At 48.3% G+C, this 25,678-nt stretch overlaps 1 protein-coding gene across 1 annotated transcript; it reads left to right on the top strand.

Moving 5' to 3' along the window:
• The first annotated feature begins 1,500 nt into the window (after positions 1–1,500).
• Positions 1,501–24,922, top strand: Ifnlr1 (interferon lambda receptor 1). Its single transcript, XM_038334373.1, has 7 exons — positions 1,501–1,558; positions 5,676–5,799; positions 13,012–13,196; positions 16,654–16,796; positions 21,699–21,858; positions 22,619–22,749; positions 23,754–24,922. The coding sequence occupies exons 1-7, from the start codon at positions 1,501–1,503 to the stop codon at positions 24,528–24,530; spliced, it is 1,578 nt and encodes a 525-aa protein (XP_038190301.1). The 3' UTR covers positions 24,531–24,922.
• The last annotated feature ends 756 nt before the right edge of the window (positions 24,923–25,678 follow it).

The raw sequence follows: 25,678 nt of genomic DNA, 5'->3' as shown, positions 1-25,678 counted from the left end.
GGCAGCAGACCCCAGAGCAGCCAGTCCCAAGTAGGGATGCGCAGTTCCAACGCCGCAGGTCTCCGAAGGCGGCTGATCCCAGGTGGCCATACAGAGTGAGATTTATTCAGTGGGTTATGAAGGGGAAGAAGGAGAAGGTGAGAAGGGGGAGGGGGAAGGGGAGAAGTGGGGAGAGGCAGAAGCTGGAGGCTCAGCAGCAAACAGTTTGTTTTATGAACTTTAAGGGTTGGTGTCAGCTCAGAGAAAAGGCAAAAATGTTTGGTGCCCCAAATTTGACACAAAACTGGTTTTTATGCTTCTAATTGTATTTCTCTTCTCCCTTTAGTTCTCGTTGGCAGAATTCTTCCGGGAGTTACAATCTTCCTATTGTCTAGTATCGTCCCTTTGCCAAAACCCTCATCTTAATGGTTCAGGACACAACCCTTTTCTGGTATGTGGGCTCAGTCATGAGGACAGACTACCCATAACTTTTTAATCCTAGAACACACTAGGGATGTCTAGATAAACTACCAGGCAAAGGACATAGGGGCCTGGAGCCCCCTGCTTAGCTCTGAGGAGCCCTAAACACCCTGAAGGAAACTAAGCTGTTTATTGACCTCCCAGAAAATCATGTGAAACCTGAGCTAAGGGCTTGCCTTCCCCAAGGCCAGCTTCTGTTGCTTTTCTATCTTGTATTCATTCTCCAACAATTCCACACAAGAATCAGTGTATCTTGGTGGTATCCACCCACCAACTTCCCATTCTCACCCCGCACCCCAAGCAAAAGGCAGAAAATGAAGTTTGCACACCCTTAATCTTTATACACAAAAGGACCCCTGATGTTTTTCTACCCCACCACACTCCACCTTCAGGGCCAGTCACTTTGAAAGAGCTACCGTAGGTTTTCCCTTCCGTGGTTCCTCGGTTTTCATCCGTTCTCTGTTTGCAAAAACAGCCTCCCCTTGGCCAGTTAGAACAGTTTGTGTCATGGGATGAAGTGTCCCCTGTTCTAGGATAGAAAACAAAGCTTTTAGCGACGTCCTTTCTGGTTAGTGACTGAACAGCCTGCGTTGTGACTTGTGTCCCGATTTGGAAGGACAGCCTCTTCAAAGTCCCTAGAGCGAAGTAGGCCAATAACACTCTAGGCTCGAATTCCTGCAGAAACTCGGGAAGAAAACCAGGACGCGCTGGGTGCCTTCCCCCGCTCCGCCTGCAGGAAAGAAGTGCCGGTGACCTCGAACTCTGTTCTGAGTGCTGATTACTTAGTCCTCCTCGAAACCCCACCCCAGAACTGGATTTCTTGCCCGATTTACAGAAAATGAACTAATACTCCAGCCCCCACCCACGGCGAGGACATCAGGCGGGCGAGGCGGGGCGGCCCCAGGTGCGTCCCCGCCACAGGCACCGCCCGAGGCTCCGCCTCCCTGGGCCGCCGCCTTAGTCACCTGCCGCCCTGGGCCTGGTGGCCGTCGGCGGGCCGCGGGCTGTGGGCGGCGGGCCGCGGGGACCCCCGCGACCGAGATGTGGCGGGTCATCCGGTGGGCACCCCTGTTCTTCTGCCTGCTGCAGAGCGTCCCAGGTAAGCACGGGCTACCCACCCGAGGTCCCGAGCTGGGATGTGGGTGCTGGGCCACCCCGGGACCTTATGTTCCCGCCGCGGGTTTGCTTGGTCCCAAAATGAAACAATCCTTAGCTTGAGCGTCTTTTCCGGGAAGAAGGGAGCTGGGTTTCGGGAGGCCAAGACGGGAGATATCTGAAAACGTTTACTGGATTTGTCCGCCGAATCCCAGAGAGCGTACCTGATTGACCCTTATAAATAGGACGTGCGGGAGCTGCCCTCACCTTCCCCTGAGTGCGGATCAAACGCCCCACCCAGCTCCCCCACCACCACCACCGGGGACCCTGCTGTGGATGGTCTGGTTCCTGCCCTGAGACTCTTTACAGGGCTTTTCCTTTGTCGATCTCTCAGCTGGTAAATAGATGGCTGCGCACAAAATACCCGGGCCAGGACCCAAGCACAGAACCCCCAATTATCCACCGATGTCCTCCTCAGATAACCCCTCTCGATAGCCATGTGTACACCTCAGAGTCTTAGACTCGCAATAGAAAGGGCTGCAAGGGTTCTTAGACTAAGCCAACAATCCTGACAGTCCGTATTATTTTTAGTTGCTTTTTTATGCTGGGCATTGTGTTCTTATTAAGGTTTGCAGTCCAGTTCGCCTATGAGGCAGATAATCATCATTTTCAGGTGGTGGAAGTTGAGTCTCAGAGCACTTAAGAGGTTGCCTTAGATGTACCGCAGAGGGGGAGACACAGGACAGAGGAGTGAATTGAAGGGAGTCAAACTAGCCTGAGCCTTGGGTGCTCCCGTGATCAGTGCTATCCATGCCCTGAGCCCCCTCACAGCTATCCCCAACACAAACTTTTTGTCTCTGAGCCCAGTGCCTCTTCCATGAAGGGTGTGAGTGACGCTTACCCTGAGTGGTGGTCTCAAAGCTGTGACTTTTCCTATGTGGCCAAGTTCAAGCTTCTGGGCTGCTGTCCTGCTCACCAATGGCTTAAAACTAAGGGGCTTATGCACAGACTGGCCTCCTGCTAGATGCCAGCAGGGGTTAACGACAGTAGCTGTGTCTCAGCGATCCGACTTCAGGCCATTGGACAGGATAGAAATAGGTACCCAGCCGGGCGGTGGTGGCGCACGCCTTTAATCCCAGCACTCGGGAGGCAGAGGCAGGCGGATCTCTGAGTTCGAGGCCAGCCTGGTCTACTAGAGCTAGTTCCAGGACAGGCTCTAGAAACTACAGGGAAACCCTGTCTCGAAAAACTAAAAAAAAAAAAAAAAAAAAAGAAATAGGTACCCACATCCGGGTCTGAAATACCTGAGGTGAGGAGGCAGCTGAAGCTTGGGGCTGAGCTGGGATTACCTTGTATGGGTCTCCATGGTGACTCACCTGCGGGAATTCTCCCTGGGACCAGGAGCTCCCCCCGCGGGGGGCGGGGGGACAGGAGATGGAGCCGCTTTCCTTCTGTTTGCTCCCTGTCACACCAAGGAAGAGTGAGTGATCAACAGGTGTGATTGCGCATGCTTGCAATCCTAGCATTCTAGGCTGCTGCATCAAGATCGCCACAGATTTGATCGAGCCTGGGATACTGGAGACACACTCATGTGCACGCTGGCACACACAATAAACGTTAAAAGTGACCAATAGAAAAATACGACTGAGCCCAGGATATACTGGAAGAGGAAGTAAGCCCAGAGCCCAGAGCTGAGGGTTGGCTTGATCTACCTTGGAGTATCTGAGAGGGCCTTGGTTCCCCCACCTGTGCTGTGAAGCTCCGGGGCCACTCACAGACACTCACGGAGTGCTCAGCTCAGCTAACTAGAAGCGACAACCTAACATGAAAGGGGCTGTTGTTGCTCTGGGGTCATCACCCTGTCTCCTCTTAGAGATGGCCAGGCAGGCTACCTGGGGGAAGTGACATTTGAATAGAATCTTTCAGAGAGTAGATGGTGAGCTCCAGATAACCCAAGACACCAAGGTTCAAAGACATCTAAACCATGGGACCTGCAGCTTGGTGAGACTTCAGCCTCATAGCCAGGCCACCCGGATAAATCCTCGGACACCAGATGAAGAATATGGACTTTATTCTAGGCAGGGCAAGGGCAGGAAGCCCTGACATGGAGCAATCAGCTGACGTTAATTAGCATAGCTACTTACCTGCGAAAGAGGAGGTGGAGAGAGGTCAATAAAAGGTAGCCAGGGAACACATCACAGAGAGACAGTGTTATCAAAGGAATGTGGTAGAAGCCAAGGGGATGTCTACATGTTGGGAACATGTGCAAAGGCTCAGATCAGGGAGCAAGCCAGCCTGCTCCTGGAAGAATAGGGGGAAACAAGGAGAGCTCATACTGGGGGGCCCATTGGAGGTTCCAGTAAAGGCTTTGGCGTTTCCTTGGAGTAGGATAGATGGAAGGAAACCTTGAAAGGATTAAGCAGGAGGCAGACATGGTGTAACTTTCATTTTAACCCTTGTGTGTGTGCGCGGAGGGTGGACAGAAGAGGACACAGATGATCTGAGGTGGGGACTCCAGCAGGAGGGAGTGTCACCACCACATCCACAGACACTGCAAGGGAGCTGGCTACGGTGTTTCCAATGTGGCTTTCTCCGTGAATTGGTTCCTTTTCATGGTTGTGACCAAGCACCTGATAGAAGCCACTTAAAGGGGGAAGGATGTGTTGGGACTCAGGGTTTCAGAGGGTCTACGGCCATCGTGATGAGGAAGGCGTGGCAGAGAGGCTCTAATCTGTGGCAGTCAGAGCATGCAGTGAGGGTTGTTCATGTGGACCAAAATCAGAGAGAACGGACTGGAACGAGGGCTGGGCATATTGCTCAGAGGGCCGCCCCCACTTACCTATTCCTCTTACAGGCGCCACAGCTTTCAAAATGGCACTAAGAGCTAGGGATCAAACATTGAAAATATGAGCCTCTGGGAAGCATTTCTTGTTGAAACCAAAACACGCAGAGCACTTCTTGTACCTGGCAGAGTACCTAGGATCCTGTTATTCAGGCAACAACCAGGTGCCCCTCACAGAAGAAATCCGTTGATCCTGGCAAATCTCCTGTGGTGCCCACTTTAGACCCACCTGACCATCTCCTTGGCATTGAGCGTTGGCCCTGTGTTCTCTGTGGTGCCCTAGGGAGAGCCAAGACTAATTCTTTAATGAAAAGTGCAAACCCAGTATCTGCAGGCAGAAACATAGCCGAGGGTCCTGAGTGGGGAGGGTGCGATAAGGCAGGAGGGTTGTCCCCTCTGTTTAAAGAAGGAGTACAGCAGATCACACAGAAAGGGAAGCGGCTTATAGACTGTATAAGGTCTGGAGATCATCTTGCGTTCGTGGGCAAATACCCGAGTGGTCCATTTAAATAAGCAAACCCTGGGGGGTGCAGTGATAGGGTGGAAAGGTTTGAGTAGGGTCAGCTCTGGCTGGGTCCCTTAGGGTGACAGTTCTGTTCCTACCACCGAGGCAGCAAGTTTCACTGTATCCATCCTGCTCCATCAGCAGGCAGACCCATAAGGGGCCTTTTAAGATTATAGTAATATCCATTCACCCAACACAGATGTATCATAAGTGCACTGTGTCTCAGGGGCCATTCCAGACAGACACTGGGGCCACAGGGAGAACACAACAGAGATGATTTGGTGGGTAGTAGCCTCTAAGCCTGATGCCCTGAGTTTAGTCCTCAAGACCCATGGTAGCAGGGGAGAACCAACTCCCCAAATTTGTACTCTGACCTCAACACATGTGACATGGCACACACACAGCCATACTCACGCATACATGTCACACATGCACAAACACACCTACATGCATATACACATACACTAATAATAAATTAAAAGTTTTAAAAAGATAACATCAAAAACAATGCTTGCTGCAAGAATCTTGCGGAGTCCAGGAGGGGTATGAGGCCATTCATTGGCTCCTGCCCCATGGCAACTAAGTGGAACCCACCCTTGGGTACCAGAGTACACAGGCAGCTCTCTTGACAGAGGGGACACTGAGGGCTGGGGAGAGGAAGGGTTGCAATGCAGCAGTTGGCAGATGCTGGTCCTTACATGTGGCAAGGAACTGAACTCTGTCGTACATGCCCAGCTTAGCTCCAGGCTTCATGACCTCTTTCTCCCCCCACAGGAAGCTTCCGTCTAGCCCCACCCAGAAATGTGACGCTGCTCTCCGAGAACTTCACTGTGTACCTGACATGGCTTCCAGGGCTTGGTAACCCCCCGAACGTGACCTATTTCGTGACCTACCAAGGGTATAGGGGCACCTCCATGCTGATGGGTGGGGAGATGGAAGAGTGGGTGAGGGATGGAGGGGCTTCCCTGGGCTCTTTGCATTCCAGGTGTCAGCATTCAGAAGTTCTCTGGGTCTCTGGGAGATGGCATGTAGCAGGTTCTTAGAGAGGGGCTCTTGCAGAAGGTCAGAGGAGGTAGGGAGATAATTGATAGGCTTGTTGGAGGTGGGGTGGAGTCCGGCTTGGGCGGAGCTGTGAGGGTCGAGACACCAGGGGACGGAAGCACGTGGGGTTTGTTTTAGTCACGTTTCTGTTGCCCTGTTAAACACCACAGCCAAGGCAATGTAGGGAAGAAAGAGTTTATTTCAGCTTAGGGTTCCGAGAAGAAGTCCAGGATGGTGGAGGAGGCATGGTAGCGAGAGTAGGACCTGAAAGATTACATCTTCTTTTCCTGCCTGGGGGACCAGCCTCCAGCAGCTCAGGGCTCAAGGGGAATCCACGGAGTCAGCTCACTATGACCTTTTTATCCGATGGGGTAAGGGAAAAGACGCGCACACTCTCTTGATGGTTTCCTTCTTTATTCGTCTATATTCCGATTCTTTATTTTTCCTCTGCGGCTTGTTTACCCCCCACAAACTCTTTCAGGCAGTACAGAAATTACAATACGGTTACATCCTATTTCTGTTTTTCTAGTGAATGATTGCAGTGAATATAAGTAAAAAAAAAAACATGTTTTTCATTTCCCTTACATGATTAAATATTTTACGTATTACAGATGAAAAACAAATTATCCTCAAGAACCCACGTCCATTTATACCCAAGCAACTTGTTATAGATCAGCAGAGTGTAAGCAAGCAAGGTATTTTTCTCAGCTAGTTCTTTTGCTGGCAGGCTGAGTTTCTGTGGTTACAAAGAAAGAAGCAATCATTTTATTATTTACCTTGAAAGATAATCTTATAAGGAACCTTCAAGGAATCATAAACCTAAACTTTCATACGTGCAAAAACAGTCAGCTCTAGTTTAAATCTTCAGGGTACACACCCACTAATCAACGGATATTTTATAACAGGATATTGAGAGCAGAAATAGGTGCAAAGAATTAATCATCATTTTTGATCACGAATCAGCCCTCCAAAGGAAAGTATGTCAGCTAGTAATAATTGGGCTGCTTTCTTTTTTGATCTCTAGCCTCAAAGCTGTTATCAAAACATCTTAATCTAACCTGAGGTCATCCTAAGGCTTCGTTTCAGCTGTGATGCACTCTGAAACCTGTGAACACATCTCCCAACATCGAGATGAAAAGACTTTGAGCCAGCCTGGCTCCTGGGACTCAGCTGTTTTCCTTCATCATTAACCTGACTGCGATCTATGAGGTGCCCTAGGTGAAACTCATAGGCTCTAGCTTTATGACATTGCCTTATATTTATTTTCAATCACCAAAACTCTATTTAAACTATTATTATTATTATTATTATTATTATTATCAACTAGACAGTACAATTTAGGAAGAAATCGTCTTCATAATAGTCCACAGGTAAAAACGCCCAGTAGAACGGGATGGTTCCATGAGATAAACACTACATTACAGGCAGTGGGGATTTCCCCACACCCATGCACAGGACTGATGCATCCATTCACCCTGACACTTTCCACCTAGATTTGGTTCTTTGTGGGGTTTTGCTTAACTTCTCCTGTTGACCTCGTTTCTTTCTTTTCTTCTACAAGTCGTAGTTGTCGTGGTCACGAGAGAGGAAGCTTTCAGAGAACCTCTAAATACACATTACTCAGTTTCCTTTATCCCGAAGTATGCAGTACAGCCTCCTGTACTTAGACCAGCAGTTCTCAGATTTCTTAATGCTCCAACCCTTTCATATGGCTACTCATGTAGTGGTGGCCCCAACCCTAAAATTATTTTTGTTGCTACTCCCTAACTGTACTTTTGCCACTGTTACGAGTCATAATGTAAATGTCTGTGTTTTCAATGGTCTTAGACTCACAGCGCCCTAGAATCTGCTGTAGAACCGTGCTGATGTCTGCCACTGGTTCTGAGCTGACATCTTTAGGTTATCAAAGTCTCTAATAATATCTGGTTCCAAGTCTTTTTTTTTTTATTTCAGCAATGTTTTTTTAGTCATTCATATTCTTTTCTCTTGCTTTAATTTTTCTTCTTCAGGGACTCCTATCATTTCCATGTTTGATGATCTTTTGCTACCTTAGGTGTCTTCTAGAACATTCTATTTGTTTATTTATTCATATGTATATTGTCTGTATGCTGTTCTCCAAATGATATAGATTTTGTTATTGATTGTTTTTAATTTTGTGTGTTTTCATACTCTAGTTTATTCACCATTTTATTTATTTGTTTGTTGGTTGGTTTTTTGTTTTGTTTTGTTTTTTTGAGACAGGGTTTCTCTGTAGCTTTGGAGCCTGGAGCCTGTCCTGGAACTAGCTCTGTAGACCAGGCTGGTCTTTAACTCACAGAGATCCACCTGCCTCTGCCTCCCAAGTGCTGGGATTAAAGGGGTGCACCATCACCGCCCGGCTTTATGCGCCATTTTAAATGTTTATTTATTAGCGTTAACATTCATGAAGCAGCTGACCGGACATCTGGTCCCACTAGGGGCCTTGGCAGGTGACCCAAAGCTGGATGGGAGACAGACAAATATGCCATGCAGAGAGAGCTTGGGTATAGAGTTTATTTCGGGGGGGGAAGAGAGAGGGAAAGAAAAGAAAGAATGGGCAAGGGAAGTGGGGGAGAAGGGAGAGAGGCTGAAGCTTCCTCTCTGGGAGGGCAGCTCCTCTTTCCTCAACTGGAAGGGGGAGATTGTGGTGGGCGGGGCTTGTCTCTTAAAGGGACAGGGTACCCAACTGATAGGCCAGGCCAACAGATTTACTTTGACAACATTCCCCCGTTTTTCTTAAATAAAAAGTGGGGGCTTACAACAATTAGGTGCATGTACATGTCGGGGTGTACATGATGTGTGTGCAGCTGTGCGTAGAGGTCAGAGGACTTTTTCATGGGATCGGTTCTCTCTCTCTCTCTGCGTGGTTATGGATTGAGCTGGAGTCCCCAGGTGTGTGCAGCAAGCGCTTCGCCAGCTGAGTCATCTTGGTTGTAGTTTCCTTAAGATCCATCTGACATAATTGTAACTGTTAGTGCTATTTTTATTGTTGAGTTCGTGTCTTCTGTTTACATCAGCACTTTTGAGTTAGAATTTGCTTGCTAGTAGGACATGGATGCATGCCTGTAACCACCCTGCAGCGAAGGAATGAAACATTTCCACTAGCTGCAGAGGTTCTCTCGGGCCACTCGGCATTTCAGACCCCACCCCCAGGTCTGCACAGCTAGCTACTCAGCCACTGTGGGTTAACCTCATGTGTTCCCAAGGTTGGTATCAAGGGATTTGTGGCCAGGTATGGTGTTGCAGGCCTGTAATCCAGGAACTAAGGAGGCTGATGCAGAGCTGTTCTGAGTGTGCAGTGAATCCAGACCACGCCCAACTACAGCGTCACATCCCGTTCCCCAAACAGAAAATGGGTTTGTGTGGTGCGTCCCCTTTTGTGCCTGGCTGGCTTTTCTAACCGCCTTTCTGGAATTCTCCACGTAGTTACGCGCATCCTTCGTTTCTCTTTTACGGCTGAGTAGTTTTCCAGTCTTGGCTGTACTTGTTCTTGTTTCTCCATTTCCCCTCGGCGGATTTTTGGGTTGTTCCCAGTTGGGGATGTGTGTCCATTTGCTATGGCTGTTGTGTACTCTCGTGGGTACTCCCCAAACTCATGTTCTCCTCGGATCCAAGATGCACTCCCTTGTGTCTCAAGAGCCCCAAAGGTCTCACCTCTCTCTGGCATGCACGGTCAGTCCAAAGTTCTGCCTTACACGGTATCTCAGTCAGGTGTGGGTGTGACCTGGAATGTGACTCACACTGTGGCAAAATGACTCCAGCAGTGGACCTCAGAAACCAGATGCAGCCACTCGCTTCTAAAGGGAAGGGGTGGAGCTGGTGTGAGGTAGGCATGGCAATTGGGGGGGTGGTCAGGAAGGTGACTCCGGTCATACCTGGCAAGGCAACCTCTGGTAAAGTTTTTTTTTCTTTGATTGTTTTAAAAAGATTTATTGCTGGGTGTGGTGACACATGCCGTTAATCCCAGCACTCAGGAGGCAGAGGCAGGTGGATCACTGTGAGTTTAAGGCCAGCCTGGTCTACATAGTTGGCTCCAAGACAACCAGGACTATGTAGTGAGACTCTATCTCAAAAAACCAAACCAACAAAAGAAGTGTGTGTGTGTGTGTGTGTGTATACGTGTGTACATGTGCATATATGTACATGTGGGTGCAGGAACTCACAGAGTCTGGAAGAGGGCATTGGGTACCCTGAAGATGGAGTCACAAATGATTGTGAGCTGTCTGATAGGGGAGCTGTTAGCTGAACTCAGGTCCTCTTGGAACTGCTGAGCCGACTCTCCAGTCCACCCCATTTGTTTGATTCTTGAGACAAGGTTTCACTAAGGTAGCTCAGGGTGGCCTCAAACTTGTTCTACCCCTCAAATACTAGAATTACAGGCATCTACCACCATGCCCAACTTTGTTGGTATTTTTATACAGGATCTCCCTAGGTATCCCTGACTGGTTTAGAATTCGCAATGTAGCCCAGGCTAGCCTGTGACTCATGATCTTCCTGTCTCTGCCTCCTATGTTCTGTGATTACAGGTGAGCTCCACCGTGCCTGGTTCCCTTAAGACCCCAGAAACTATCCTTTTTAGCTCAGAGTTCTGGCCCTGGGACCACTAGAGTGGCAATTGTGAATTTTGAATCCAACAGGCTGAGGACTCTCCCCTTTTCCCTGTAAAGCAGCCCAACAGCCCAATCCCTGAGAGAACCGCGTCCCAGCAGTTGGGAAGACACCCTCGCCTTCACCCCACTGTGGATCCCTCAATCATCTTCATGCCCCATATTCCCTTGTCCCAAACAATAATGCGAGTTAACATACAAATAACTCTTTTGTCCCCTCTGGTCAGCTTACTCCATTTTCTCCAGTCTCTGTCCCCTTCAGTCAACGCTGGCAGTGGCTCTGCTGGAGTAAGTTCCACTTCTACTTCTGGTTTCTGCCAAGGGAGCTTATCACATCCATTAATTCCATCTGTGAATTCTTATTTAAAAAGATTTCTTGTGTAGGTGTTTTGACTGCGTGTATGTAAGTACTTCAATGCAGTGCCCTTGGAAGCCAGAAAATGACATTGTATCCCCTAGAACCGGAGTTGCAGATGGTTATGAGCTGTCATGTAGGTGCTGGGAACCTAACTCGGGTCCTCTGCAAGAGTAGCAAGTGCTCGTAACCACGGAGACATCTCTCCAGCCCCAAAATCCATGAATTCTTTATCAAAGGATCTCCCCACTACAATGTTGGTGTTCTCTCTAGAACATGTGTCTTGAAGCAGGATTTCATGTAGCCCGAGCTAGCCTTGAATGCACTACGTAGTGGAGGATGGCCTTGAACTCCCAATCCTCTGTTCTCTACTTCTCAAGTGCTGGGATTACAGGTGAACACACCCAACTCTTGATTTATTTTGCAGTATGGATAGGCTGGGACTTGGGACTTTCCCAAATCTTCAGGCTCTGGCTCCTTTGTCCCTGAACAGCCCCTCACATTTTATAGCAAGCTAAAATTGGGCCACACTCTCAACACTTCGCTTAGGAATTTCTTCAGCTAAATATTCAAGTCCAGGTCTTTTAATGTTTATTTTGACAAAACACTAGAACACAATTCAGCCAAAGCCTTAGCTACACAGATAGATAGATAGATAGATAGATAGATAGATAGATAGATAGATAGATAGATAGATAGATAGATAGATACGTAGGTAGATAGATAGATAGATAGATAGATAGATAGATAGATACATACATACATACGTAGGTAGATAGATAGATAGATAGATAGATAGATAGATAGACAGACAGAGACAGACAGACAGACAGATAGATAGAGATAGAGATATATTCACACTCCTAACCAAGACCTGCAAGGCACCCGACCTGCCACCTCCCTGTTTCCCTTATTTCCTATCCACCTGGGCCTCACCATCCCTTACCCACTGGGCTTTAGCTCCCTGGCCTTGCGTTTCTCTGGGTATGCCAAACTCCTTCCCACATGTCCCTGTGTGCTTTCTATTGCTGCAATGAACACCATGACCAAAAGCAACTTGAGAAGGAAGGGATTTATTTGGCTTCCATGTCCAGATCACAGTTGATCACTGAGGGAAGTTAGGGTAGGAACTCAAAGCCGAACAGAACCCTGGAGGCAGGAACCGAAGCAGAGACCATGGAGGAATGCTGCTTACTGGCTTGCCCCTCACGGTTTGCTCTGTCTGCTTTCTTATTCAGCCCAGGACCACCCGCTCAAAAGCAGCACCGCCCACAGTAGGCTTTGAACTCCTACGTCAATCATTGGTCAAGAAAATGCCCCACGGACTTGCCTACGGGCCAATCTGATGGAGGCATTTCTCTCAATTCAAGTTCCCTCTTTCTGGATGATCCTACCTTGTGGAGTTGGCAAGGGCTACCCAGCACACCATCTCAGACCTTTGTTCTGCCTCTTGCTCTCTCACTCCATCACCTGGTTTCTTCTTCCTCCTCACTGGGGAGCACCATCTCCCTGGCCTCTTCTCAGCTGCCCTTTGAAAGCAGTCCCTCTGTTTTTCTCCTTTTATCACTGCAACTACTAGCTCCTGGATTAACCTTGTGGGTGTGATGATTGTTCCCTGCTCCCTCCCATCAGCTCTGAGAACCTTCCTGGGGCAGAACCTCATCTGCCATGCTTTGCTGAGTCATTGGTACCTGGGATAACGCCTGGACATAAATCACCGTTTGATCTCCATGTTCTGAGGATATGGCAGTCATATGAAGCCCTCTGACATTCACTCAGCACCCAACATGGCCCCTGACCTACAGCCGGTGACCTACAGATGCCCGAGCAAATAGCACACGGAGAGTATCCACTGATAATTCGCGATAGCAGTTCCCCGCTGGGACTGAGGGGCAGCGCCCAGTGGAAGGACCCAGAGATAGCCAAGGCGGAGACGGGATTCCCAGGCGTGTGCCGGGGGGGCTGCCCGGCTGAGCAGATGGACAGGCAGATGCACCAGTGGCATCAGGCTGAAGGGTGGGATCTATATTGAGTAGGTCCTCTAACCCAGAGGTGAGTCCACGGCCCACCTTCTTCTGTTTCCCCTCAGCTACCCCAGCTCCGAGCCTTGGCGAAAAGTGGAGCAGTGTGCAGGCACCGAGGCTCTGGTGTGTCCACTGATGTGCCTGAAGAAACAGGATCTGTACGGAAAGTTCAGGGGACGAGTGCAGGCGGTGTCTGCGCGTGGCAAGTCCCCACGGGCAGTGTCCCCGTACCTGGAGTACTTTTTTCAAGGTGAGTCCCAAGGCTGAAGAAACACTCGCTGCTCTTGCAGAGAACAGAGTTTGGTTCCCAGTACCCACAGCAGGCAGCTCACAAGAGACTATAAATAAGTCCGGTTCTAGGGGATTTGACGCCATCTTCTGGCTTCTGCCACATGCACACACATGTGTTGGGGGAGGCTGCTTGTTCATTCCCGGCTGCTTAGACCCAAAATTGTCATTCAGAAACTATATTATTTACAACACTGTTTAGCCAATAGCTTAAGCATATTGCTAGCTATGTCTTATATCTTTGGTTAATCCATTTCTATTATTTTATATTTTACCATGAGGCTCATGGCCTACCTGCAAGGTTCCAGCTGGCAGCTTGCGTCTTTCCCCTCTGGCAGCTCATGGCGGGTTTTTTTTTTTTTTTGACTCTGCCTTCCTTCTCCCAACATTCAGTTTAGTTTTCCCACCTAGCACTATTTCTGCTAAGCCACTGTCCAGAAAAGCTTTATTCATTAATCAATAAATGTAACACATATACAGAAGAACTTCCCACATCATTTCCCCTTTTCTGTTAAAATAAAAAGGAAGGTTTTAACTTTAACATAGTAAAATTACATATAAGAAAACATGTATCAAACAAGAATTACAGTTACAATATTTATATCTACTTTATCTTTTGTCATAACTATGGAAAACTATAATAACTATCTATTCTTCGACTCCATCAAAGACTCCAGATGGATGTAATCTTACCTAAATTAACAGGAAGTGCATTGTAAGCAACTTCCAAAACCATAGAATTGACAAAGACATCCTACTGCCTGGACAGCCGCCCAAAGTTCTTCTGTACTGTTGGGGCATCCATCTTCAGCCCACAGGCCCATAGTATCCAGCAGACTCTCCCATGAAGCAGGAAATCTGAAGACCTGTTCTGCCTTGCAATGGCCACACCCATCAGTTGCTTCCCTCTGTGTCCTGCAGAATGTCTGGCAGACTCTTCCATGAAGCAGGAACCCCAAAGGACTATCTTCTATGGGTCTTAAACTTCAGGCAAGCAGTTTAGGCAAGAGCTGTTTCTTGCCCAAGTGGCTAACAAACTTTATAAGGAGCCTCTTCTATGCCCAGCATCCTCTTGAAGCAGATTGGTGCTGCCAGGAGCAGATATGTCTCATTGTCGTGAAAAGTCCTAAGTTCTTAAAACATTATAAAAGTCATATTCCATAGGTCTCTGAAAGGTTTGAAAATTCTATCTAACTGAACTATATCTCTATATATCTAGGAAACCTAACTAACATAACTAAAAGCTTGACTATCACAGATGAGTCTCTATTAACCTTTATTTCTTAATTATACATTACATTTTTTAATAATACATGTTCTTATTTATTTATTTATTTATTATGTATACAACATTCTGCCTCGATGTATGCCCGCACGCCAGAAGAGGGCGCCAGATCTCATTACAGATGGTTGTGAGCCACCATGTGGTTGCTGGGAATTGAACTCAGAACCTCTGGAAGAACAGTCAATGCTCTTAATCTCTGAGCCATCTCTCCAGCCCCCACATTACATTTTTTAACAGGCTGCACAAACATAATACTTTAGTCAAGAGCAGAAATGTGTGTGTTAATATGTGTTCATGTGTGTCCATGTATGCATATGTGCATGTAGGGCATAGGGCAACTTTTAATGTCTCAATTCATCAGGCACAGTCCTTCCTTTGTTTTCCAGATAGTGACTGGAATAAGCCAAATAAGCCAGACTGGCTTCTCTGGGCCAGAGATCCAGGGAGCTCAACGGCCCCTCTGCCTCTCACTGCCCTTCTGTCCCGGTCTCACCTTAGAAGCCCAGGGCAAAATGAACTTCTGAGCTCAATCCAGTTGCCAGGCTGAGGTCTCTGACCCCTCACTGTTTACCAGCTAGGAGCCTCTCCAAGCTGCTAAGATGCTTGCATTTCTCCTCACCCTCCCATCACCCCTCCTTCTAACTGGAAACAGAACAGCTGTGTCCCAGTCATAGCTGGCATCTCAGCACCTTCCCCTCTTTTCTGGCTTTTCTGTTGCCAACAGCAGAAAGGCTCTGGACCTACTGCATGGCCCAATGATGAACTCACCACTTTAAGGCTCTGAACCTTAACTGGAATTTCTTTTGCCACTCAACAACAACACAGCAACTTGACCGCACCCAGGGATCAGAGTGGAACATCTTTGGAGGGGCCTGCCATGGGCTTTCCTCTTGACCCCCAAATTCACATCTTTTGCAAATGCAGGATTCATTCACCCCATGTCAGGGTCCCCCAAAGTTGCCTATTATTACAACATCAACTCAGATTCCAAGATCTCCCAGGTAGTGTCTGAACCAGAGTGTCCGATGATGGCTCGGATGTAATCCACTCAGTATAACTTAAGGGCAGAGGTCCTCTCCACCTGGAAAGGGTGAAGTCTATGATCTCTGTTCCCTATAAAAGACATGGGAGGAGAAGGTAGCACTAATAAACACGGAGGAAACAAGGAAAATGGGGGCATTGGTCCAAAGCAGTTTTAAAATCCAGCCAGGCAAATAAATGTCATTCGGGTTGACAGTCTGAGACAATTCTCCTTGACTCCCGGATACTTTTGAGCTCTGGCTTCCAAGGCAGGGGCTTCTTTCTTCACGTGGGTCCCAAGTGCGCGCAAGTGCAACCAAGGAGTCTTGCCAGGCTCCATATTGTCAGCAGAAATGACATCAGCAGCTTTCTTTGATTTCATACATAAAAGACGAGATGGCTATGTTGCTGTAGATAAAAGAATCTCGAGAATCTTGGATCTGCAGCTGCTTGAAGAGTCACCCCTATGGGACATCTAATGTCGTGTCTAGGCACAGCGTGCTGGGTTGCTTTCCCTGGACATCTTTGACTAATCCATCTCTCTGGGACAGCAAGAGACAGAGCTAAGATTTGTGACGTTACCATTTGGTGTTCATCGCCATCGGCCCCCACCCCCATGACCACCCTTCCTCGCCCAGACTTGTCTAAAGTCAGAAGGATCCAGACGCCCATCCAGTACCTACCCACTTCTAGTAGTGTATTCTGGCAAGTTATAGCTTCTAGGGTCTTGCTCTTTTTTTAAAAAAAAAAATTGAGTTGGTGAAGGCTGAGGACTCGAGAGCTCAGTCAAATGCTTCAGTGAGACCCAGGTTCAGTGAGAGACCCTGACTCAAACGGTAAGGTGGAGTCCAACAGAGGAAGACACACGTGAGCCTCTGGCCTCCGCACTCACAGGTGTGCCCACACGAACACATACATAAACACACACGCAGTGGGGCTGTGGCGCTTCCCTCCCAGGGTCAGTGAGGAGCAAGTAAAAGAGCTGTGAGGAGCTTGCAGCTTAGCAGATATTTGAAAAAAAAATGCTAATGTGACTGCTCTCTGGGCAGGCAGACAGGAGAATAGAACCTGGGCCCCCAGAGGTTATTGACAGGTCCCATTCTGTTTCTGACAGTGGGGCTGGCCCCGCCCACCCTTGTGCTCACGCGGATGGAGAAGATCCTATGGGTCAATGCCACCTACCAGCTGCCGCCGTGTGTGCCTTCTCTGGACCTGAAGTATGACGTGGAATTCTGGAAGGAGGGCGAGGGACACAAGGTAGGAAACCCTGTGCTGTCCCAAGCTGGGTCTCCTCCCCACTTCTCACACTGCTTCCTGCGCTTTCCTTGAAGAAGCCTTCCAACATTCCTCCACTGCACCATAGTTGTCTCAGGTTATAATAAAGTAGTCCCACACTTGCCCTGAATGGAGTATAATAAAGGTTTCTTTATTTAGGGGTAAACTCACAGAAAAAGCAGTGATCAGCAATCATCTGTATGAGCGGGAAACTGGAACCAAATCCAGCAGCCAAAAAAGCCCTGCCCCATGCTTTTACATGTGCATATATAGTATATGTGATCATCCAAAAGTGGGTCAGTATCTTAAAGGCTATTGGCTGGAGGAGTTTCCACAGCACCTCCTCCTTTTGTCTAAATAAGAGTTCTAAACCTAATACAAATCTATATTCAATAAGAATACATATCAAGTATAAAAATTAGAATTACAGCCAATATGAACAACATCAAGCAAGAAATATATGCTAAATGTTTCAATAGTTAATCCTATCCTAAGGTGTCTTAAGTCTTGTATTAGAAATGACTTGGCTAAGTCATGAGCGGAAAGTAACTATGACTATCTAGTCTTCAACCCCATTAAAGACCTGAGAAGGGAAATAATATTACTTGAGTAAACAGGAAGTGCAATCAAGCAGCTTCCAAAAGGAACAAGAAGTTAATGTGCAAAACAATCCCACACCAGTTTGAATTCAAAAGGGGTATTTATTTTAAGGGAAACTTACAGAACACCGACAGCCAGGAAAGGAGTCTAATAACTGGAGCAAGAGCCAGAACCAAGAGAACGAGCCAAGGCTTGCCGCTCTTTTTTTTTTTTAAAAGAGAAATAGATCACGCCCCAGTGGGCTGGTATTTCAGCGGCTATTGGCTGAAGGAGCGGAAGGTGCTCCCACAGCAAGAAATGACAGAGACTACTGGCTACCTGGGCAATTACCCAAAAGTGTCATTTACAACGTTGGGGCAACCAACTTCGACTAAGACCTAGAGTAAAAGAGCTAGTTCCAGCACAGCCAGGACTGTTGTTACACAGAGAAACCCTGCCTTGAAAAACAGAGCCAGAGAGTCAATATGTTTACCAGTGTGGCCTCTGAGTCTGAGCTCCACGGCCGTAACTCAGAAGCAGCTGTGTGTAGACAGTAAGGAAGTAAATACGTGTTGCCAGGTTCCCATTTATGAAACTGGGCGGTGGGGTAGGGTTGGCATGACTGTGACTCTATGACCCTGACTCTAACTCACTCTTCTAACAATGTGTGATCCCAGGGATGTGAATGTAAGGTACTTTCCGCCTTCCAGAATCTCACGAGCAGTAAAACATCAGCCCATACCCCATCTACTTATACAGTTTGTTCAAATCTGGGTCTCGTTATGTAGTCCAGGTTAGCCCAAACTCTATCCTCCTGAATGAATCACTGGGATTACAGGTACACATGCCACCATACTTAGGATTAAATATGTATAATTTTTGTAGATCAATAAAAAGTAAACATCTTAACGAGCATTATCCAGCAGGAACATTCTATGAGCCATGTATGTCATTTAACACTTTTTATTGTATATAGTTATTTTGTACATGTGACTCTGTGGAGGCAGGGCAGGCATGTATGCTACAGCATGTGTCTGGAGGTTAGAGGTCAGCTTTGTGAAGCTGGTTTCCTCCTTCCACTTCCTGGTTCTTCGGAGTGAAGCTCCGATCATTAGGCTTGACAGCAAGCGACTTTACTAAGTCTTGTCACTGGCCCCAAGTCATTTAAAGTGTCTCTCATTAAGTTAAAGGAAATAGGTTTGAGGGAGGGGAGGTGTTTGAGATAGGATTTGCTGTAGTCCAGGCTGGCCTTGAATTTGCTATGTAGCCAAGAATGACTTTGAATCCCTGGTCCTCCTGCCTCCGCCTCCTAAGTGTTGGCATTATAGGCATTCACAACCTTGTCTGGCTTGACTGTTTTGTTTTGAGACCAGGCTGGCCTCAAACTCACAGAGATCTGCCTGCCTTTTATCCCATAGCATATTGCCTTGTCAACATAGAATTAATACGATCGCTGTTTTGCCTTTTTTTTTTCTCCTCTGTCTTTGGAAATCGATAGGCATTTTGTATTCAGGTCATATCTCCATTCGCACTAGCCGCCCGCCCCTGCCTTGGACTGCACTCGGCATCTAGGGCAGCTTCTAAATGTACAGTGATTGAATGTCCCTTACCCCAAGTGGAGATGGGGGTCCCTCCAGGCCATGGTGAGCTACATAGGAGTGACCCCAAGTAGCAGACTGCTTTTGAACCCCAGTGGTCTGTACAGGAAATTCAGCTGAGAAGAAACAAGGACGTAGAAAGTGTGTCCACAGCGCTTATACTTTCTTTTTTAAGATTTATTTATTTAGGGAGGATCTCTGCATTAGAGACCTTCCTGGTCTAGAGACCCAGTTTCAGGACAGCCAAGGACAAAAAGTGAAGGACAAAAAGCTGTGAAGATGTAATTGAATGAGGGGGCCATGTTCCAGCTCCAGCAAGCTGCAGAATTCAGTGGCTTTAGCCATGTGGTCCTGGCTTTAGATTTAAGGATGGAAAAAAAAATGGTTTATGGGATTTCCCTTTGTGCTTAAAGAAAGCTGCTGAGGCCAGGCACATGTCCGGGGCGTCTCTGAACGGAGGGAGGCCCAGAGAGGCCCTTTTGTGAAGCTGTGAAGTTGAAGCCTGAGTTGCCTTGGAGAACCCAAGATGTTAGAGATGCCAGAGCCGTGGGATACCTGCCGAGGAGAGCTGCTAACAGTGTGTGGAACCAGGCAAAGAGAGAGAGATGTTTGCTGTAGTCAACAAAGCTGAAAGGAGTTGGAGATCTGCAGAGCATTTGACATCAGACATGGAGACGCAGAATTAGGAGTTTGCCCAGCTGGTTTTCGGTCATGCTTTGGCCCAGTATTTCCTTACTATGCTCCCCTCCCTGTGTTTGGAATGGTAACATGCCATTATATGTTGGAAGTATGTAATCTGCTTTTTTATTTTGACTTCTATATGTGATTACAGTTAAGAGATTGCATGAATCTAGAAGGGACTTTGAACTTTGGATTTTAAAACATTGTTGAGACTGTGATAGACTATGGGGACTTTTGAAGTTGGACTAAATGCATTTTCATTATGATATTGTTACAAGCTTATGGGGGCCAGGGAGTGGAATGTGGTGGTTTGAATGTAATTGGCTCCCACAATTTCATAGGGAGTGGCAGTGTTAGGAGGTATGGCTTTATTGGAGTGGGTATGGCCTTGCTGGAGAAAGTGTGCCACTGTGGGGGTGGGCTCTGAGGTTTTCTATGCTCAGGACACTGCCCAGTGTTTCAGTTGCCTTCCCGTGGCCTGCATATCAAGAGAAAGTCAGCACCGCGTCTGCCTGCATGCCTCTATGCTTCCTACCATGATAACAGACTGAACCTCTGAAACTATAAGCGAGCCACCCCAATTAAATGTTTTCCTTGTAAGAGTTGCTGTGGTCATGGTGTCTTCACAGCAATAGAACCCTAACTAAGGCAGTCGTTAAAGTGATCAGTAGCTGTAGGAAAGCACAGACTTCATCTGCAGTGAAGGCCGTTTCCAGAGCAATGCCTGCGAGGCCCTGCTGCTTCTACAGAGCCCTGCCCGTCTGCAATCCAGCCGTGCTTTTTTGAATCTGAGCGCTGCGCAGCCGTGGTGGTGGTGGGTTGGGGGGGGGGAGTCTGTGGAGGAGTCTGCCCCAGAAGTCTTTCCCAGGCTGCTTTGTGGTGCTGCATGCTCTTTTGTCTAGAACCTTCAGCCTTTATGAGGACCAGATGCCTCGGATACGGTGTGCACAAATCATCAAACCGCTACCGCAGACTGATCTGTTTGGAGTTATTCTCTGTGTTTGTGTCCTACAAACCCAGGGAATTTGACAAATTTTACCATGTGTGATTTTCTGCAAAAAAAAATGTGATATTCTTAGAAGTGCAATCCTATTTATTTAAGTGTTTTTCTAACGCATGAACGTTTGTTTCAATGGGCGCCAAAATCCTCTGCTCACACCTGAGAACTCTCAGCAGTTAGGAAGACATCCCAGACCAGCTTCCAGCATCTCCTGGACACTGCCTCTGCTCCACTGAAGGACCCCCCTCCCCTGGGCAGTGTGGCCTGTCTGTCACCTGTGGTGGGAAGTGGGTGCCATTGATGAAGATGTATCTATCCCTCGAAATGACATTTCCAGAGGGAGTTCCAGCCTTCGCTCACACAGAAAAGCCACATACTTGCCCACTTGATATCTCCTTACTCGGTTACCGGAAATCCCATACCTTTGCTGTTAGGGGACACAGAATGGACAGGGGTTTGGAATGAGAGCAGAGCACTTTCCTAATGCCAGGAGTGTAAACATTGTTTGGAAAATTTACAAAATATTGGACCACATGAATACATTGTTGCGACCCCTTGTAGCCTTAGAGAGAGAGATGTCCAGGCTGATGAGAGACCAGAGAAACTGAGACTTCATTAATGTCTCTGTAGGAACCTTCTACCTATGTGTTAATAAAGATGGGTTTGGAGCAACAGCAATTGTTTACTTGATCCACACGGTTAGCAAAATAATAATAATAATAAGATTTATTTATTTATGTGTATGAGTTTTCTGTCCACATGCTCATTTGCACGCCAGAATAGGGGTCCTGATCCCGTGGAACTACAGTTATAGACAGTAGAGAGCCACTATGTAGGTGCTGGGAATCGAACTCGGGATCTCTGGAATAGCAGCCAACACTCTTAACCACTGAGCCATCTCTCCAGCCCTGATGCTTGCACTGTAATGTAGGAAAGTTCCTGGGTTCCACTTTGTCTCACCCGGCCACCCCACCACATGGCCTCATCAGCTGGTACATGCTCACCGTTGCTTGCTTCTCCAAACAGACCCTGTATGCTGCCAATTCATATGACCAACCTGTGAAGATCCCTCTCCCGAAAGGTGCTAACGGACGTCACTGCCTCAGCGCCAGGACCTACTATCCCCACACTGAGATCAAATACAGCCCCTTCTCTGAACCCAGCTGCATCTTTCTAGAGGACCCAGGTGAGTGCAAAATGGCACTGGTGTGGGGACCGTAGCACGGATTCTAATTGGTATTAATAATAAAAACTCAGAGTCAGCTACCAGGGTGTGAAGGCTGAAGGATCAGAGAAGCAGAGTGTCAGCCACTAGCATTCTTACCTCTACCAATGCTCAGACCAAAAGGGTGATCCTGTCCTCAGACTGACTCCTCAGACTGCATTGAGCTCCTGTCTCCTTCCACTTCCTCTCTCCACCCAGCCATAATGCTCCTGTCTCCACCTCCCTAGTGCTGGGATTAAAGGCATGGGATCCCAAGTGCTGGGGTCTTCTTTGTGTAGGCTCTGTTTCTCTTTTAGACAGATTCAATCTCGTTTAGCTCAGGGTGGCCTTGAACTAACAAAGATCTGTCCATCTCCCAAGTCCTGAGATTAAAGGTGTGTGCCACCTCTGCCCGGCCTCTAGTGGCTTAGCTCTGCACTCTGATCTTCAGGCAAGCTTTATTTGTTAAAACACAGACAAAATACCAATACACCGTACTTTGGAAATCTCAGGACAGAGTTATTGAAAGTATAAACTGAGAGGTGTTCACTTATGGGCATTACAGTTCTATCATACTGACTGTGTGTCTTTGGGTAGTTTACACGACCTCTCTGAGCCTCGGCTTCCGCCAGAATGGGTTTATGCTCCTGAGGAGCGAGTAGGACGGTCACTGGAAGCACCTGACACACTGAGGACTGGGACCATGGTTCCGTCTGCAGTTTCTGTGTCCTCTCCTCCCTAGGGGCCATCTGGGCTCTCCTGACACTGCTCTTAGTCTTGCCTCTACTGGTAGCAGCTGCTGCAGTGGGTGTGATCTGGAAGAGACTGGAAGGGGACCGCTGGTTTCAGTGGGTGAAGAGGCCTCAAGCACTGGTATGGCGTGTCTGGGGCGTATAGAGGGTGTGGAGGGGTGTGTGGAAGTGGGGTATTGAGAATCTGAACGGGGGGCTGAATTTTCAATGCTTCACACAGAATATCAAACTGGCCCAGATCAAAACATTGGCTCTCTTGTCTCACTGTCTAAATTCCCACCTCTGGCAGTGTAATCCAACAGCAAATCTGCCCACCAGGGAGACGTGCCTAAGTCCCTTCCCATGGAATCATGTTACCTCTGCCAGGGATTTGTCAGGTGCAAAGAGAAACACCCAGCCCTGAGACCCAGGAGAGAGGGCCAGAAGTATATGGGGTGGGAGGAAGCATGGATGGGGGCACCTTTTAGGCTCTAAATGCTTAGTTTACAACTTAACCAAGGCTGAGCTTCACCAGGCCAAGGTTGGGGTGCTAGATCCTCTATTGGAATCCAGGAGTTAGCTGGGGGAAGGGAGAGCCCTGGAGAGGTCAGAGGAGAGCTGGACCAGGTGGGGCTCTCTAAGTCCTCAGGGAGTGACAAGCTTTGAGGGCAGAACTCCCTATGTCCCATGTCACTGTGCCCCTGTGTCATAGCAGAGAGTAGTTTCAAAGACCTGGAGAGATCAACTGCAGTGACCTCTGCTGCTCGGTGCTTTGACCTCAAGGCTCCCTATTCATGGCAACCAGAAGGATCTCCCACACCATCACACTTCTGCTGATGGCATTTCCCACACTGCCTGTATCTCCCATAATAGCCCAGGTGCCCCCCCCCATCGGTGGGGTAGCTCTAAGGGGCGTGTGTACATGGCTCCTCAGAACAATGAAAGCTTTTGCTAGAGAATGGTCCCCTCAAGGCACACTCCCTCCCCCCACTGCGCTTGGCCCTGGTGTTTTCTGGGAATGCCTCCTAAAGGAACAGCTTCCACTTGAACCCATCTGGACTATCGCCAGGGGGGGGGGCCCAGATTTAGCCAGTCCTGTTTCAAGAAGCCCGAATCACCTTCTCTCCCCTTCCCTTCCTACATCAGGACTTTACTGAATACAGATATCCGACGGCAGCCTTTCATCCCAGTGAACCCGAGTTCCCGGATGACCTGGTCCTCTGTCCCCAGAAAGAACTCACCATAAGAATCAGACCAATCCCTCAAGTCAGAGACCCAGGCACACTACAGGCAGGGCCAGAAGAGGAGAGCACCGAGGATGACGATGAGGACACAGATGACAGTGACAGCCTCCAACCCTACCTGGAACGGCCCCTCTTCGTGAGGGAGAAGCTCCAGACGACGGGGCACTCAGAGGCAGATGAGTCTGGGGTAGACTCAGGAACGAGCGAAGACGCGTCAACCTGGGACTCTTCAGACAGAAGCTGGTCCAGCATGGTGAACTCCTCACTTAAGGACGAAGCTGGATCTTCCAGCTGTTTGGACAAGAAGGAGCCAGACCAAGAGTCTGGTGGGGATGGGCACCAGGAGGCACTTCCATGCCTGGCATTTTCTGAGGACTTGGGCACTGCAGAAGAGCTTCTAAAAGATGAACTCTTCAGGTGGAACATTTGGGATTCCTTATCCCCAAAGAGAGATCTGGTTCTTGGGGAGCCCCCAGTTTCTCTTCAGACACTGACTTTCTCCTTGGGCAGCCACCCTGAGGAAGAGGAGGGGGAAGAAGAGGAAGAGGAGGAAGAGGAGGAGGAAGAGGATGGCTGGGAATCAGAACCCAAGGGCAGCATCACCAGCTGCTGGAACACTTCAAGTCTGCAGAGGACTGAGGTCAGGGATGAGATGCTGGGAGATTATATGGCCAGGTGAGCTGGCCCTGGTGGCCCATCCAGTCTGGTATTGCTACCTCTACTGTACTTCCCAGGGACCAGAGACACCTCCAGGTCTCAAGTCATGTCCCTTCCTGAGATAGTCAAGGTCCTGGCCACTATTTGTGGATCACCCACAAATTTGGATTGAGCTGTAAGATGTCACCATTTCCTGTGACCCACTGGCTGTAGGTGACCTGTAAGAGGGGTGGAGCTGTGGTCAGAGACTCTTGACGTCCAGTCTCCCCATTGTCCCAGGGAAGGCAGACCTTGTGGAACGTCTTCCTTGGACGAAAGGAAACAGGTCAAGCCAGGTGGCTGTGGACCCCAAGGATAGACATGCCCTAGTCCATAAGTCATGTATAGCATTGCACAGAACAGACCTTGGTTCAAATCCCAGCTCTGCCATTTACCAGTAGTGACCTGAGCAAGGCACTCTCAATCTCTGTGCCTCGGTTTCCTCTTCTGCCACTGTCGTGTGGGTATGGTGAGGATTCGGGAGTTTTCAGGTATGTGTAGCTGGAGCCACCCGTGTCACTAGAAGCCTCTCTCTGCTCGACTCCCAGGAGACCATAGGCATTGCTCACCAGAGGCCCCCAAGCCAGAGTGACAAGAATAGCTACCTTCCAACATGTCTACCCTCTAGGTCACCCCATCCTTCCTTGTCACCTTCATACCTTCTAGTCATGGGCTCCCTGAAACCAGAGCCCAGCCAACTTTACTTCCTTCTTGGACATAGTCTACCTTCCAGGGGCCAGATTTGTTGGGACAGGGAAGAAACTGCACTCCTGACCTGATATCCCTTTTGGGTGGCCTTGTGACAGTTTTTTTTAACTGTTTGTGGTCATAATGAGGTCTTAGTGTCTAAGAAACCATTGTCTTTTGGGAACAGGTGACTGTCCCTTTTGGGGTGCCCTTTAACTAGTACTTTACTGCATGATGCCGAAAAGACCCCACAACCACTTTACCCGTGATGCTGTGTGGCTTTGGGGCTGGCATGAAGCCATAGCTTTACAGAACACATGTGACGTCACCCCTTAAGGGCATCTGGTCCAGGGTTTCTCCAACTCATTCCCAAGCTCTTTCCCTTCAACACCAGTAGCCTCACAGAGCCGATCTACACAGTGGCCTTGCATAGAAGGTGTGTTG

This window comes from Arvicola amphibius, chromosome 6 (genome assembly GCF_903992535.2).
Source record: "Arvicola amphibius chromosome 6, mArvAmp1.2, whole genome shotgun sequence".
NCBI lineage: Eukaryota > Metazoa > Chordata > Mammalia > Rodentia > Cricetidae > Arvicola > Arvicola amphibius.
Note: the sequence above shows the minus strand (reverse complement) of the source record. Positions and strands in the feature narration are given on the sequence as shown.